The sequence below is a fragment of the Ceratotherium simum genome, chromosome 6 (genome assembly GCF_057802395.1).
Source record: "Ceratotherium simum simum isolate JZ-2026a chromosome 6, ASM5780239v1, whole genome shotgun sequence".
NCBI lineage: Eukaryota > Metazoa > Chordata > Mammalia > Perissodactyla > Rhinocerotidae > Ceratotherium > Ceratotherium simum.
In genome coordinates this window covers 61,883,095-61,896,031 of record NC_141905.1, presented here as the reverse complement: position 1 = coordinate 61,896,031, position 12,937 = coordinate 61,883,095, and the positions used below count along the sequence as shown (strand labels likewise).

Here is a 12,937-nt window from a genome sequence, read left to right as displayed (position 1 = left end):
TGGAAGGAAAGAGGCCCAAACCTTCCAGTGTGTGCATTCTTTTTTTCTGTTTCTTGCCCCAGAGGCTCTATAGACGGCTGTTTCCTCCTAAGCACAGCAGGGCTGGGCTGATCTTGCCAGCCGCCGGGCATTCCTGCAGTTCACAGGCAGACACCAGGTGCTGTCTGGCTTAAAGCTGTATCCCCCTGTCCCCTAGAAGTGGGTATCTCCCAGTAGGCTATATAGAGAAACTAGTTCTTCTGCTTAACAGCAAAGCAAGAGAGATTCTGGCAAAACACTAAATATATTTATAAGTCGTCTTTGTCTGGGACCAAATGAGGAAAAAACAGGTGCAGAGGGGAAAGGAAAAGGGAGGTGAGGTGAGATTTAAAAGTTCCAATCATTCACGAAAGATAAAAGACATCTTCTGATAGCAGCACGGAAGCAGTCAGCTGTGTTGAGTAGACCATCCTGGGTCGACTGCAGACCACCTGTGTCCCAACAGGAGTCTTAAAGCCCCACTCCTTGGCTAGTCCAGGGAAAGTGGGTAGTTGTTTGATTGTTACTGTTGTTGCTCATCCTGGTATTGGCAGATACGTTAAATACCGCAACTTTAACAAGTCCTGTGTGAAAACAGAGCAAACAGTCATTAGTCCCTTTCCCTATATTTCTCACTTGGTCTGAGAGGAAAACAAAATTAACCTAGCTGTCAATTGGAAGAAAGGCTCAGAGGTCCTTCCTAACACCTGCTCTCTGCCCATGCCACGCAGGAGCTTCTGTCAAAGGCTACATGGCCTGTCTGGGGACTTGGCTGGGCTCACTGACATGCTCAGGGCAGTAGCACTCATGCAGAGTGACTCTGATGTCTTGAGATTAAGAGTGACTATGGTGGGTATAGCATCTAATGGTAGAGCAGGCAAGGACAGCTCTGAGGTTCTGGCCCCAAGTGGCCAGGAACATAGTTGTGCCACTAACAGAAGTGGGGGAGTTGGGTGAAGCTGTCCGGCTGCTTGGCTGGAGGGCACTGGCAGTGTAGATGAGGGGAAAGTCTGATTGTTAGATGTGTACACTAGATGCGCTCCTAGTATCTTCAAGGACAGATGTGTAGGTGGTGGCTGGAAATGTGGCCTGGAGATTAAGGCAGAGGTTGGGACTAGAGATATAAATTTGAGAGTCATCTACATTGAGATGATAGCTGAAGCCTTGGGAAGAGATAAGGCAGCCAAAGAAGGGAACTTAGGTAAGGAAGAAAAGTCTGAGACAGACTCTTAGGGGATCTCTATGTTTAGGGGTGAGAGGAGGAGGGAGACATAATCAGAGAGCCAGAAAGAATATTAAAAATGGCAAAATGCCAAAGAAATCTAAAGAGGAGAAAATTTTGGCAAAAGAAAGGGATAGATACATGACGATTACAATATTAATACTGATCACCACTTTTTACTGAGGGCTTGTTATGTGCTAGGCATTGGTGCTAAGCACTAAGAATTTTACATATAAGATTTCAATGCAATCCTCACAACAGCTCTGTGTAGTAGGTATTGCAACACTCATTCTACTAATAAGGAAACTAAGGCTCTGGGAGGTTATTTGCCCAAGGGCACACAGCTAAGATTCTCACCCAGGCCTGCCTGTGTGACTTGGTGAAGGAAGCTGAGGGCTAAGGAAGCAGGCTGTCCTCTGTGAGAGAAGCAAGCCCTGAAGTGAGCCCACCAGGGCACGAACCACTCCACTCAGAAGAACCACTGCAAAAATATGTGCAGAAAAGTGTACTAAATGTGTACTTCTATCACAAGAACTGAGGCAAGCATGGGAAATGAGAAATCATAATGACAGCAACGCTCCCTAATAGCTGGTATAGTTTTCCCAAACCAGCGATAACCTAATTAATGTATTTGAACTGGTTAGGACACAAGGTATGATCTGAATATACCATACTATAGAGAAAGATGAATTTTAGGATCTTTTCCTGCCTCAGAGGGAGGATGGAGACTTTAGTGGGAGACTACACAGAGTTCTCACAGAGCTACTTCCAAGGTCAAAAGACAATTCTTTTCTTTTTTGGAGAGTGAGGATAAGGGTAAAAAAGCTACCTTTGATAATCAAATGACACTGACAAGGCAGAGCTGTGAGATGTCAGTGTGATATTTCGCCAAGAGATTTTTCCATTCACACATTAGCTTATCTACTTGGATTAAAGGGTCTCAATTATAGGTACTGGTTTGATCTGGGAACTACAAAGCCACAGGATTTGGGGTCATTACTCTTAGTTTTGAAACTGATTCAAATTCCATTTTATTTTCTTAACAATCCTATTAGATAACTGGGGCAGAAATTATTAGTTCTACTACACAAGGATCATCTAGATCTAGGTCAAGAATCATCTAGAACTGAGGCTGGCTACCTTGATGAAAGGCAGCGTCCAATGTGCAGTCCCAGCCCTGTCTCACGTTGTCAGCTTCCCCTGCTTTACAGGACTTGGAAAGATGAAGGGCATGAGAAGGCTCCATGAACTAGCAATACCTTACAGCTAATATTCCATCTCCTACCCACAGTGCTATGTACACAATTCTTTTTCATACCTGGGCAAGTATGAGGTCAGTGTATGATTATTTATCTCGAGATATAGGTGTATGTTCGAGAAGGGGAGCGGGGGGGTTCAGCTTGGGCAGCTGGATCATTTAGGAAGTCCCAGATGAGGATTGTGTCATCATGTGAACTACTGACAATCTGGAATTCATCAAACTGAAGTCGGAAAACTCTTCCAGAATGCTCCTAAAGAAGCAGAAACAAAAACTTCTGAACTACTCAAAATCAAAAGAACACAAATTCAGCAACATGTCAAAAGGAGTCTATGGAAAGGTATGGTATACTGATAATTTTCTCTACCATTTAGCTATTTCAAGAATACAGAGAAAAAATTTAAGTTGGATTAAAGGCAAGATGGAAAAATCAAATATTAGGCAGTTGATTTCATACACAAAGTAATATCCACTACAGCTGAGACATGTCAAATAGTACGCTAGTTTCTCATTGCTAACTCTCCTTGGCTTAGGCTGAATGAGAACATTCCTCAGTAACTCCCTTAACTTATCCTCTCTCTGTATCTCTAGAATTCTTTTACAATCAGAGGCAAAGGACTGATAAGCAATAACGAGTGGTGTGCTGGTATATGTCTATCAATTAACTCTCCCTAATTTGTAAAAGCAGTTGGACATTTTCATAGTGTAAAAATTCCTACCCTGGCCAATTTCAAACCACCCATGTAAGGTCAACCAGCTTGCAAAATTCATGAAAATTTAACAATTAGCTCTTATAAGCAGGTATAAGCCTGCTAGAGCTTAGCACACTACTGGCAGTAACCACCACCCTGATCAAGATGTGGAATATTTCCAGCATCCCAGAAAGTACTCTCATACCCCTTACTAATCAATACTACTTTCACCCCAATGCATTATCATCAATTTGTTTTTCTTGTTCTTGAATTTCATATAAATGCATTTATACGGTATGTAGTCTTTTGTGCCAGGTTTCTTTTACTCAACAGTATAAGATTCCTCTCTGTTTCTGCATGTAAGAGTGGTTCATTCTTTTTATTATTATTGGTTGATATTCCATTATATGAACACACTTCTATTTATCTTTTCTCCTGTGGTGGACATATAGGCTGATTGTAGTTTTGGCTATTATAAATAAAGCTGCTGTGAACATCTACATATATGTCTTTTCATGGATATATGCTCTCATTTCATCTAGGAGTAGAATTGCTGGGCCATAGAGTAGGTATATGTTGAGCTCTAGTAGATATGGCAAAACAGTTTTTTAAAAGTTGTGTCTATTTACCTTCCCACCAGAATGTATCAGAGTTACAAGTGCTCCACATCTTCACTAACAAATTGATATTGTCACTCTTAAATTTTAGCCATTTTGGTAGGTTTGTAGTGGTATTTTATTGGAGTTTTAGCTTGCATTTTACTTTATGCAGTTGAGGAAGTTCTCCTCTATTCTTGGTTTGCTGAGAGTTTTTAATCATAAATGGATTTTGCCAATTGCCTTTTCTGTATCTATTGATAGAATCATGTGATTTTGATGTGATGGATTACATTAATCGATTTTTGAATATTAAACCAGCTTTGCATACTTGGAATAAATTCCACTTGGTCATGGTGTATAATTCTTTTTATACATTGTTGGATTCAATTTGCTAATATTTTGTTGAGGATTTTTTTTTTAATTTAAGAGTTACTTTGTTTTATTGGCATATTATTAGCTTTTAAAAAATTTTAGAAATTTTCCTTATTGTGATATCACTAAACATAACAACAGTGACAAAACCATACTTAAATATGAAGCAAATAGTTTAAAATATTACCAAAAAATTCTACCTAATAAACTCATATTAATCTTGCAATTGTGTGTTTGCCTATTACTATTTAAAAAAATATTTTATTTTGAATTATAGTAAAAACCACATAATAAAATTTACCATATTATCTTTTTTTAAGTGTGTAGTTCAGTAGTGTTAAGTACGTTCACACTGTTGTGCAATCAATCTCCAGAACTTTTTCATCTCATAAAACTGAAACTCTATTCTTATTAGACAACAACTTCCCATTTCCCCCTCCCGTCAACCCCTGGAAACCATCATTCTACTTTTTGTTTATATGTATTCAACTACGTTAGATACCTCATATAAGTGGATTCATACAGTATTTAGCTTTTTGTGACTGGCTTGTTTCACTTAGAATAATGTCCTCAAGTTTCACCCATGTTGTAGCATGTGACAGTATTTCCTCTCTTTTTAAGGATGAATAATATTCTATTGTATATTTATATACACTAGATTTTGTTTAGCCATTCACCTGTTGATGGACACTTGGGTTGCTTCCACCTCTTGGCTATTGTGAATAATATGGCTATGAACATGGGTATGCAAATATCTTTTTTAGATCCTGCTTTCAATTCTTTTGGATATATACCCGGAAGTGGGAGTGCTGAATCATATGGTAATTCTATCTTTAATATTTTGAGGAACTACCATACTGTTTTCCATAGAGGCTGCACCATTTTACATTCTTTATAAGATGTAAATGAGCTCACAGATGAGCATCTGTGTTCATGAAACATATTGGTCTGTAGTTTTCTCTTCTTGTAATATCATTGTTTGGTTTTGGTATTAGGGTAATGCTGGCCTCATAGAATGAGTTAGAAAGTATTCACTCTGTTTCTATCTTCTAGAAGAGACTGTAGAGAACTGGTATAATTTCTTCTTTAAACATTTGGTAGAATTCACCAGTGAACCCATCTGGGCCTGATACTTTCTGTTTTTGAAGGTTATTAATTATTGATTCAATTTCTTTAATAGGTATAGGCCTATAGAATATCTATTCCTTCCTAAGTGAGCTGTGGAAGATTGTGTCTTTCAAGGAATTGGTCCATTTCATCTAGGTTTAAAATTTTGGGGCATAGAGTTGTTCACAGTATTCCTTTATCATTATCCTTTTAATGTCCATGTGATCTATAGTGATGCAGAGTTGCGTTTAACGTTAAAAAATCAATGTAATAAGAACAAAAGCAAAAGCCATATGATCATCTCAATGGATGCAGATAAAAGCATTTAACAAAATCCAACACCCATTTCTAATAAAAACTGTCAGCAATCTAGGAACAGAAAGGAACTTCCTAATCCCCTGATAATTACAAAAAACTTATAGCTAACACATATCTATATAAAATGGTGCAAGACCAAATGCCTTTTCCCCATTCACTCTTACCAGTTCTTTTGAACACTGTACTGAAGGTTTTAGTCAGTACAATAAAACAAGAAAGAGAAATGAAAGGCACACAGATTGGAAAAGAAGTAAAAGTGTAATTCTACATATGTGCCACGAATAATCCAGAAATTAAAAATTTTAAATACCATTTACAATAGCATTAAAAATATTAAATACTTAGGGATAAATATGACAAAAGATGTGTAAAAAAGATCTTAACACTGAAAGCTATAAAACATTGCTGAGAAATTTAAAAAGACCTAAACAAATGGACAGAAGACTCAATATTGTTAAGAAGTCAATTCTCTCCAAACTGATCTAGATTTGACACAATCCCAATGAAAATCTCAGCAGATTTTTTGTTGTTGTTGAAATTGGCAGGTTCTATAATTCACATGAAAATTCAAAAGACACAAAAAACTTTGAAAAAGAACAAAGTTGAAGGACTTCCACTACTTGACTTCAAGAGTTATTAAAAAGCTACAGTAACCAAGACAGTATGATATTGGCATCAAGATAGACAAAAAGATCAATGGAACTGAATAGGTCCATAAGTAGACCCACACATACATCATCAATTGATTTTTGACAAAGCTGCAAGGTAATTAAGAGGAAAAAGGATAGTCTTCTGAATAAATGGAGCTGGAACAACTGGATATCCATATGAACTTTGATCCATACCTTGTACCATCCACAAAAATTAACTCAAAATGAATCACAAACCAAAATGTAAAACCTAAAACTATAAAACTTTTAGAAGAAAACACGGGAAAAATCTTTGTGACTTTGGATTAGGCAAAGATTTTTTTTTAGATATAATAGCAAATGACACAATCCATAATAGAAAAAGTTGATACATTGGACTTAATCAAAATTAAGAATTTCTGCTTTTCAAAAGACACTTTTAAGGGAATGAAAAAACAAACCATGGACTGGGAGAAAATATTTGCAAACCACATATCTGATAAAGGACTTGTATCTTGCATATGTAAAGAAATCTCAAAACTCAATAATAAGAAAACCACTCAATTAAAAAAACAGGCAAAAGATTCAAACAGACACTTCACCAAAGTGGATAGATGGATGGCAAATAAACATAGGAAAAGATTCTCAACATTATTAATATTAGGGATATGGAAATTAAAATCACAATGAGGTACCACGATACACTTATTAGAATGACTCAAATTAAAAAGACTGTACTAAGTATTGGAGACGATGTGAAGTAACTGGAACTCTCATGCACTGTTGTACAATAATGTTAACTGGTACAACTGCTTTGGAAAACAGTTTGGCAGTTTCTAAAAATATTTAAACATACACTTACCATATGACCTAGCCATTCTGCAGCTAGGATTTACCACAAAGAAATGAAAGCATATGTTCACACAACTTTATTTGTAAAAGTCAAAAATTGGAAACAACCCAAATCTTCATCAACTGGCAAATGGGTAAATAAAGTGTGGTATAACCAGACAATGGAATACTACTCAGCAATTTCTAAAAAGGAACGAACTACTGATATACATCAACAAGAGTGAATCTCAAAATAATTATGCTTAGTGAAAAGAGATAGGCAAAAAAAAGCACATATTGTATGTTCTGTTTATAAAACCCTAGAAAATGCAAACTAATCAATATTGACAGAAAGTAGATCAGTGTGCCTGGGGACTGGAGCAGGGGGAAACGGGGTGGGATGGAAAGAAGGGATTATAAAAGGGGCATGACAATATGTTCATTATCTTAGTTGAAGTGATGGTTTCACTGGTATGTACATATGTCAAAATTTATTAAGTTATACACTTTAAATATGTCCACTTTATTATATGTCAATTATATCTTAATAATCTGTTTTTAAAAAACTTAATAAGACAATTCAATAAATAAATGAGGACAAGATTTGAACAGACACTTGACAAAAGACTATAAACACATGAAAAGATGTTCTACACCATTAGTTATCACAGAAAAGCAAATTGAAACTACGGTCACTACACACCCACTCAGATGGCTGTAATTTTTTTAAAAACTGACAATATCAAGTTCTGTCATGAATGTGGAAAATGAGACTCTCATACATTGTTAGTGGAAATGTAAAGTGGTTTGCATTTGCAAACTCCTAAAATGCCACTTTGGGATATAGCTTGGTAGTTTCTTTTAAATTTAAACATACACTTAATCATAGGACCCAGAAATTGCACTCCTAGGTATTTACCCAAGAGAAATTAAAACAATATGTGCATACAAAAACCTGTATGGAATGTTTTCAGTATCACCAAAAACTAGAAACATTCCAAATGTCCTTGAACTGGTAAACGAATAAACAAATTGGTTCATCCACCCAATGGAATACTACTCAGCAATAAAAAAGGAACAATGTACTAACACATCCCACAACATGGATGAATCTGAAATGAAGTGAAAAAAGCCAGGGCCGGCCCCGTGGCTTAGCGGTTAAGTGCACGCTCTCCGCTGCTGGCCCGGGTTTGGATCCCGGGCACGCACCGACGCACCGCTTCTCTGGCCATGCTGAGGCCGTGTCCCACATACAGCAACTAGAAGGATGTGCAACTATGACATACAACTATCTACCGGGGCTTTGGAGGAAAAATAAATAAATAAAATTAAAAACAAACAAACAAACAAAAAAAAGCCAAATGCAAAAGCTACACACTGTATGATTTAATTTATATGACACTCATAAGATAGCAAAACTACAGGACGGAAATCAGATGAGTAATTGCTAGGGGTTGGGAGAGGGGATTGATACTAAGGGGTGTCACTTTGGGGGGGATGGAAATGTTCTATATCTTGATTGCACTATTTACACAATTGCAAAATTCACAGAAGTCCAAAAAAGGGGGCAAATTTTGCTGTATGTAAATTATACTTCAAAAACCAGACTTAGATTAATTATAAATGAATGAAAGTACACATTTTAAAAAACGCGTGAACCGTGCAGGTAAAACATCTGATGCTGAAAGAAGGAGCTTTAAATCCAACAAGGAAGACAAAGAAACGTCTCTCTCTCTTCTCCAGAGCAGAGACTGCCTAAATGTTGCAAGTCAGTGGCTTCAAATGCTTGCTCTCATGTTTTTCCTGAGTTGTGCCAAAGATTCTGTCCTCCCTAGTGCCCCACCTAATCTTCTTTTTCTGATGGAAGCAGCTTTTCTAATCCAGGCCTTTGGTGAACACCATGTTAAATAAAGACTTTAGAGCTTTCGAAGGTGACATTCCTCCTTTTGAGTCACTTCTTTCCCCAAATGTCAAGCTGTTCAGGCAAGAGGGTAAATGAGGAATAAAAAAGAGGGGATTCAAGTTGCTGGAGGCAGCATGCCTTGAAAAGGATGCAGAACTAAGGGGCTGACCAGGGGGTTCACTCAAAATCCCATGGCACTTTTTGCAGGCACAGGTGTGCAGGTCCTCAGATTCTGGACAGGTTCCAATTTGAGTAATTATGTTCTCTCTCCCTAAGTACGCCCTACTGTTTCTGGTGGATACAGAATTCTTATTCACTTCCTGTACTAAAGTGTTGTGTAGAGTTGCTGTGCAGCTGTTAAACAGCTGCCACATTCCTCTCCATATATAGTCTCTAAAGCACTTTTGGATGAAAGGTGCTATATAAACATATTTTATTGTCATGTATTGGTTGTCTTTTCATTTAGTAATAGGTTTTGTGAAGTTCTATCTATCAAATCCGATCTGTATTCCATAGCACATCTATGTTTAATTTCTTCCCCTTCCTGCTCCTCAGCCCCCTTTAAACAACAAAGGTCTTACCACAAGGGTCCGTAGACAGAGAGTCCCTGCAGGAGCACGGGGGTCCAAAGCAGCTACAAGATCCCACACTTTAATTTTTCTAAAGATCAAGACCAAAATCTTAGTTAAAAGCAAAATTAAGGCAACAAAGGAAGAATAGCAAAAAAAGTCTTGCCACTAAATATGTATGGTGAACATAGTTTATATAATAATGCGGCTCACAGGAATATATAAAAACTTTTTTGTTTTGGAGACTTGGTTCTTGCATTCATTCTTGGGTAGAGGTTATTGGTCTTAACAGGGGAAAATGTACGTGATTAACCTAAAGATGAGAAACAGGTTAGCTTTAAGCAAACTGAAGATAGTGAATGGTAAAGTTACACCATACTTTGGGGCCAAGAAGAGATCTTATACATTAGAGCTCTTAATGATGTAAGAGGTCGCTTAGACCTAGAAACCTACAACTCTGAGGCATCTTCTTTATGGTCAATTCTAAGAATGGCCCAGGTCAAATGTACCAGAGGACTGGGGTCCATTTAAGAGCTCTGCAGTTTGTATAAGCAAATCCTCATATTTTGATTTAAATAAGAAAAGTTTAGCCCTTCTAAAAATCAATTATAGGTCATGTCTCCTCAGGGTAAATAACAGACAAAACTCAAGAAAGGTGGCTACAGATCAAAACCAGGCAATGAGAAAATATAACCTTGGACCTAGCTGGAACATGTCATCACACTCTGAAAAATTTTCCAAGGGTATGACAGTGGTAGCTGACTCAAAGCAGAGGAAGATAATAAAGATTACTGAAATAAAGTTACTCATTATAATGGAAATTCTAGGAGGTGAAAACAAGAGAGCTGCACTTTTAGGAATCACTCAAAGAGATCAAAATGCAAGACCCTACCACACTAAGCCCCAAAGGTACTGCCCTCCAAATGTTTCAGTTTGATTAATAAGTCACTATTTTATATGCACATCCTGTTATTCTGTTTGTCCAGTTCTTTGCTTTTTTTTAGGGCAAAACAGACAACTATATAACCAAATAATCAAAATATTAATGAAAAACATGAGCCAGCAAGTGCAATTAAATGATTGCAAAGAATATTTTGGAAAAGAGTAAACAAAGGAGAGGTGAACACGTAGATTAGACACAAGAAATACTGTATTGGATCCTTTCTGTGAAATCTGTAATCGTACAGAGACAAGGAAAGGCTATATTTAACATCCTAGGGCAGGAGAGATTAAGATGTAGATTTTTTTTTAACCCTTTTAGCAAACTTACCCATCATAGGCCCCACTGACTATCCTCTTGTTATCAAATCGAATACAGCGCACCAACTCCTCATGCCCTTCTAACACTCGTAAACATGCACCACATTCTATGTCCCATAATCTGGAAGAGAAAATTGAGTCCAGTGAATTTTCATGTATTCTTTTCTAAGCTTGGAATGTTATAATAATATACTTCATATGTCTTTTAAAAATCCACAACAATAAAATCAATCAATACCCATACAAAAATGTATTGCTTTCAATGTAATTTATTTCCTTTCTGCCATATAACTCAGGCAGAAAAATGTATGATTTAAGTTCAAACAAAGCATATATTTTCAAAGCACAAAGCTTTGGATAATTGACCAAGCCAAGAAAAGTAATGCTTCCTGAAATCACCAATAAGAATGAGATGCAGTATGTCAGTGACACCCTGCCTTCACAAGGCATGTCCACCTCTTTCACTGAGGACACTCTCTGCTTTCACCCACTATCCAGAACAGTTTGTGCTTCCATTATATGAGAAAGACTAAGTTCTCAAAAACTTTTATATACTAATTTAAAAAACTGTCTGCTTTCAGACCAATCCAAATGATTTTAGGAATGATCATTTCCTTAGATATAACAATAGCTCTATCTGTTGGGTTTTTAATGGCCTTTTCATCCTCTTAGTACTTCTTTGAAGGAAGGGAAAAGACTGATAAATCGTCCAAATTCTATTCGTATCTGTGTCATTCATCCTTGTGAAGGGAAAACACCACAAAGTACTTCAATTTGTGGATTCTTCATAATTTCAGAGACCAGTAACTCCCTGGCCAATTGTGTAATGCTAAGAAAACAAAATGCACAATTTCTAGTAGGGAAATAAATCTTTTTTTCCTTTTTTTAGAACAGTGGCAGAGAGAAATGGCCTTTTGCTATTTATTAGCACTTTTCAACTGCAGACAGGAGAAATTTAAAGAGAGGGGCCTTCAACTTCCATCTACTTATCTCTCTTGCCCACTTCCTCATTCAAGCAGTACCTTTTAAATAGGTCTATCTGGTGATAAAACTATTACAGGAAGGCAACACATCAACAAAAGGCTTTGCTGTGCTGCCTCTGCTTGGGGCAAACTTTTGACCTGTAAGAAGCTACAGAAAGGAAAAATATTTATTATACACATAACACAGTTGAAGATTTGTTTGATCTGTGCACAAACAATGAATGGCAGGATAATATCGACCCCTTCTGGGAAAGGGCACCTGCTGCTCACCTGATAGTGTTGTCAGACGAGCCACTCACAACCAGCCTGTCTCTGTACTGCAAACAGGCAATGCCGCGTTTGTGTCCATTTAAGGTCCTGACAAACTCACAAGTACTTGTGTTCCATACCTAAAAGAGAAAATAGCACTGAACCAATAGGGGGAAGTCAACTTCTCAAACTAAACCAAACCAAAAAAATGACAAGTTTGATTCACAGTAATATAGGGCTAATTTGTAGCTGGCTGCTATCGCATGAGAATTCCTCAAATTGATTTACTCTTATGGAGTTAGTCTGGTCTTGTAGACACATTTTCTTGACCCTAAATTTACCCCTGCCCTTCTCACACTCAGTACTCTTTATAGGAATAAAATATGTAACCAAAATTGTCAAACAACTTGTCTCACTCATTACATTTTTACACATAGACTAGTATCTGAATTAAATATTAAGTTATTCTACAGTGACGTTGAAATATGAAATTGCCCTTGATGAGATTTTCACATGAACTCCCTTATTCTAAGTTGGGGACATACTGAAAAATGCCTTATTACCTTTATAGTCCTATCCCCAGATGCAGAAACAATGTACTTGTCATCAAAGTCTACAACATTGACGGCAGCTCGGTGTCCAACTAACACCCTCCGGAGGGTGATGTCAGTTGGGGAGGCCATATCCCACACAGCAATGGAACGGTCTTTGGAGCAGGTCACCATCATGCCATTATTGAAACGCAAGTGCAGAACTGCTTCACAATGGTGAATCAACGTGTTTAGCATTTCACCTGTATTTACATCCCACACCCTGGAACAAACAACATTAAGAAGGTTATCTGACATTTTGATGGTACTCATGCTACAATCTATTACTGGTATTTGACCTCAGTGCTCCCTTCCCCTCCCACTCCATTTTCATAGT

The 12,937-nt window shown here is 37.3% G+C and overlaps 1 protein-coding gene across 7 annotated transcripts in view; it reads right to left on the bottom strand.

The window, feature by feature from the left end:
• Positions 1 to 264: 264 nt before the first annotated feature.
• Positions 265 to 12,937, bottom strand: part of BTRC (beta-transducin repeat containing E3 ubiquitin protein ligase) — a 184,310-nt gene continuing 171,637 nt past the window's right edge. For all 7 annotated transcript variants that reach the window (XM_004427970.3, XM_004427971.3, XM_014785664.2 and 4 more), the window contains 6 exons: positions 12,574 to 12,823; positions 12,032 to 12,150; positions 10,789 to 10,899; positions 9,531 to 9,609; positions 2,559 to 2,751; positions 265 to 602 (listed from right to left, as the gene is read on the bottom strand). In XM_004427970.3, the coding sequence (XP_004428027.1) occupies positions 2,590 to 2,751; positions 9,531 to 9,609; positions 10,789 to 10,899; positions 12,032 to 12,150; positions 12,574 to 12,823 (721 nt within the window). In that variant the 3' untranslated portion in view covers positions 265 to 602; positions 2,559 to 2,589. The remainder of the gene's footprint in view (positions 603 to 2,558; positions 2,752 to 9,530; positions 9,610 to 10,788; positions 10,900 to 12,031; positions 12,151 to 12,573; positions 12,824 to 12,937) is intronic.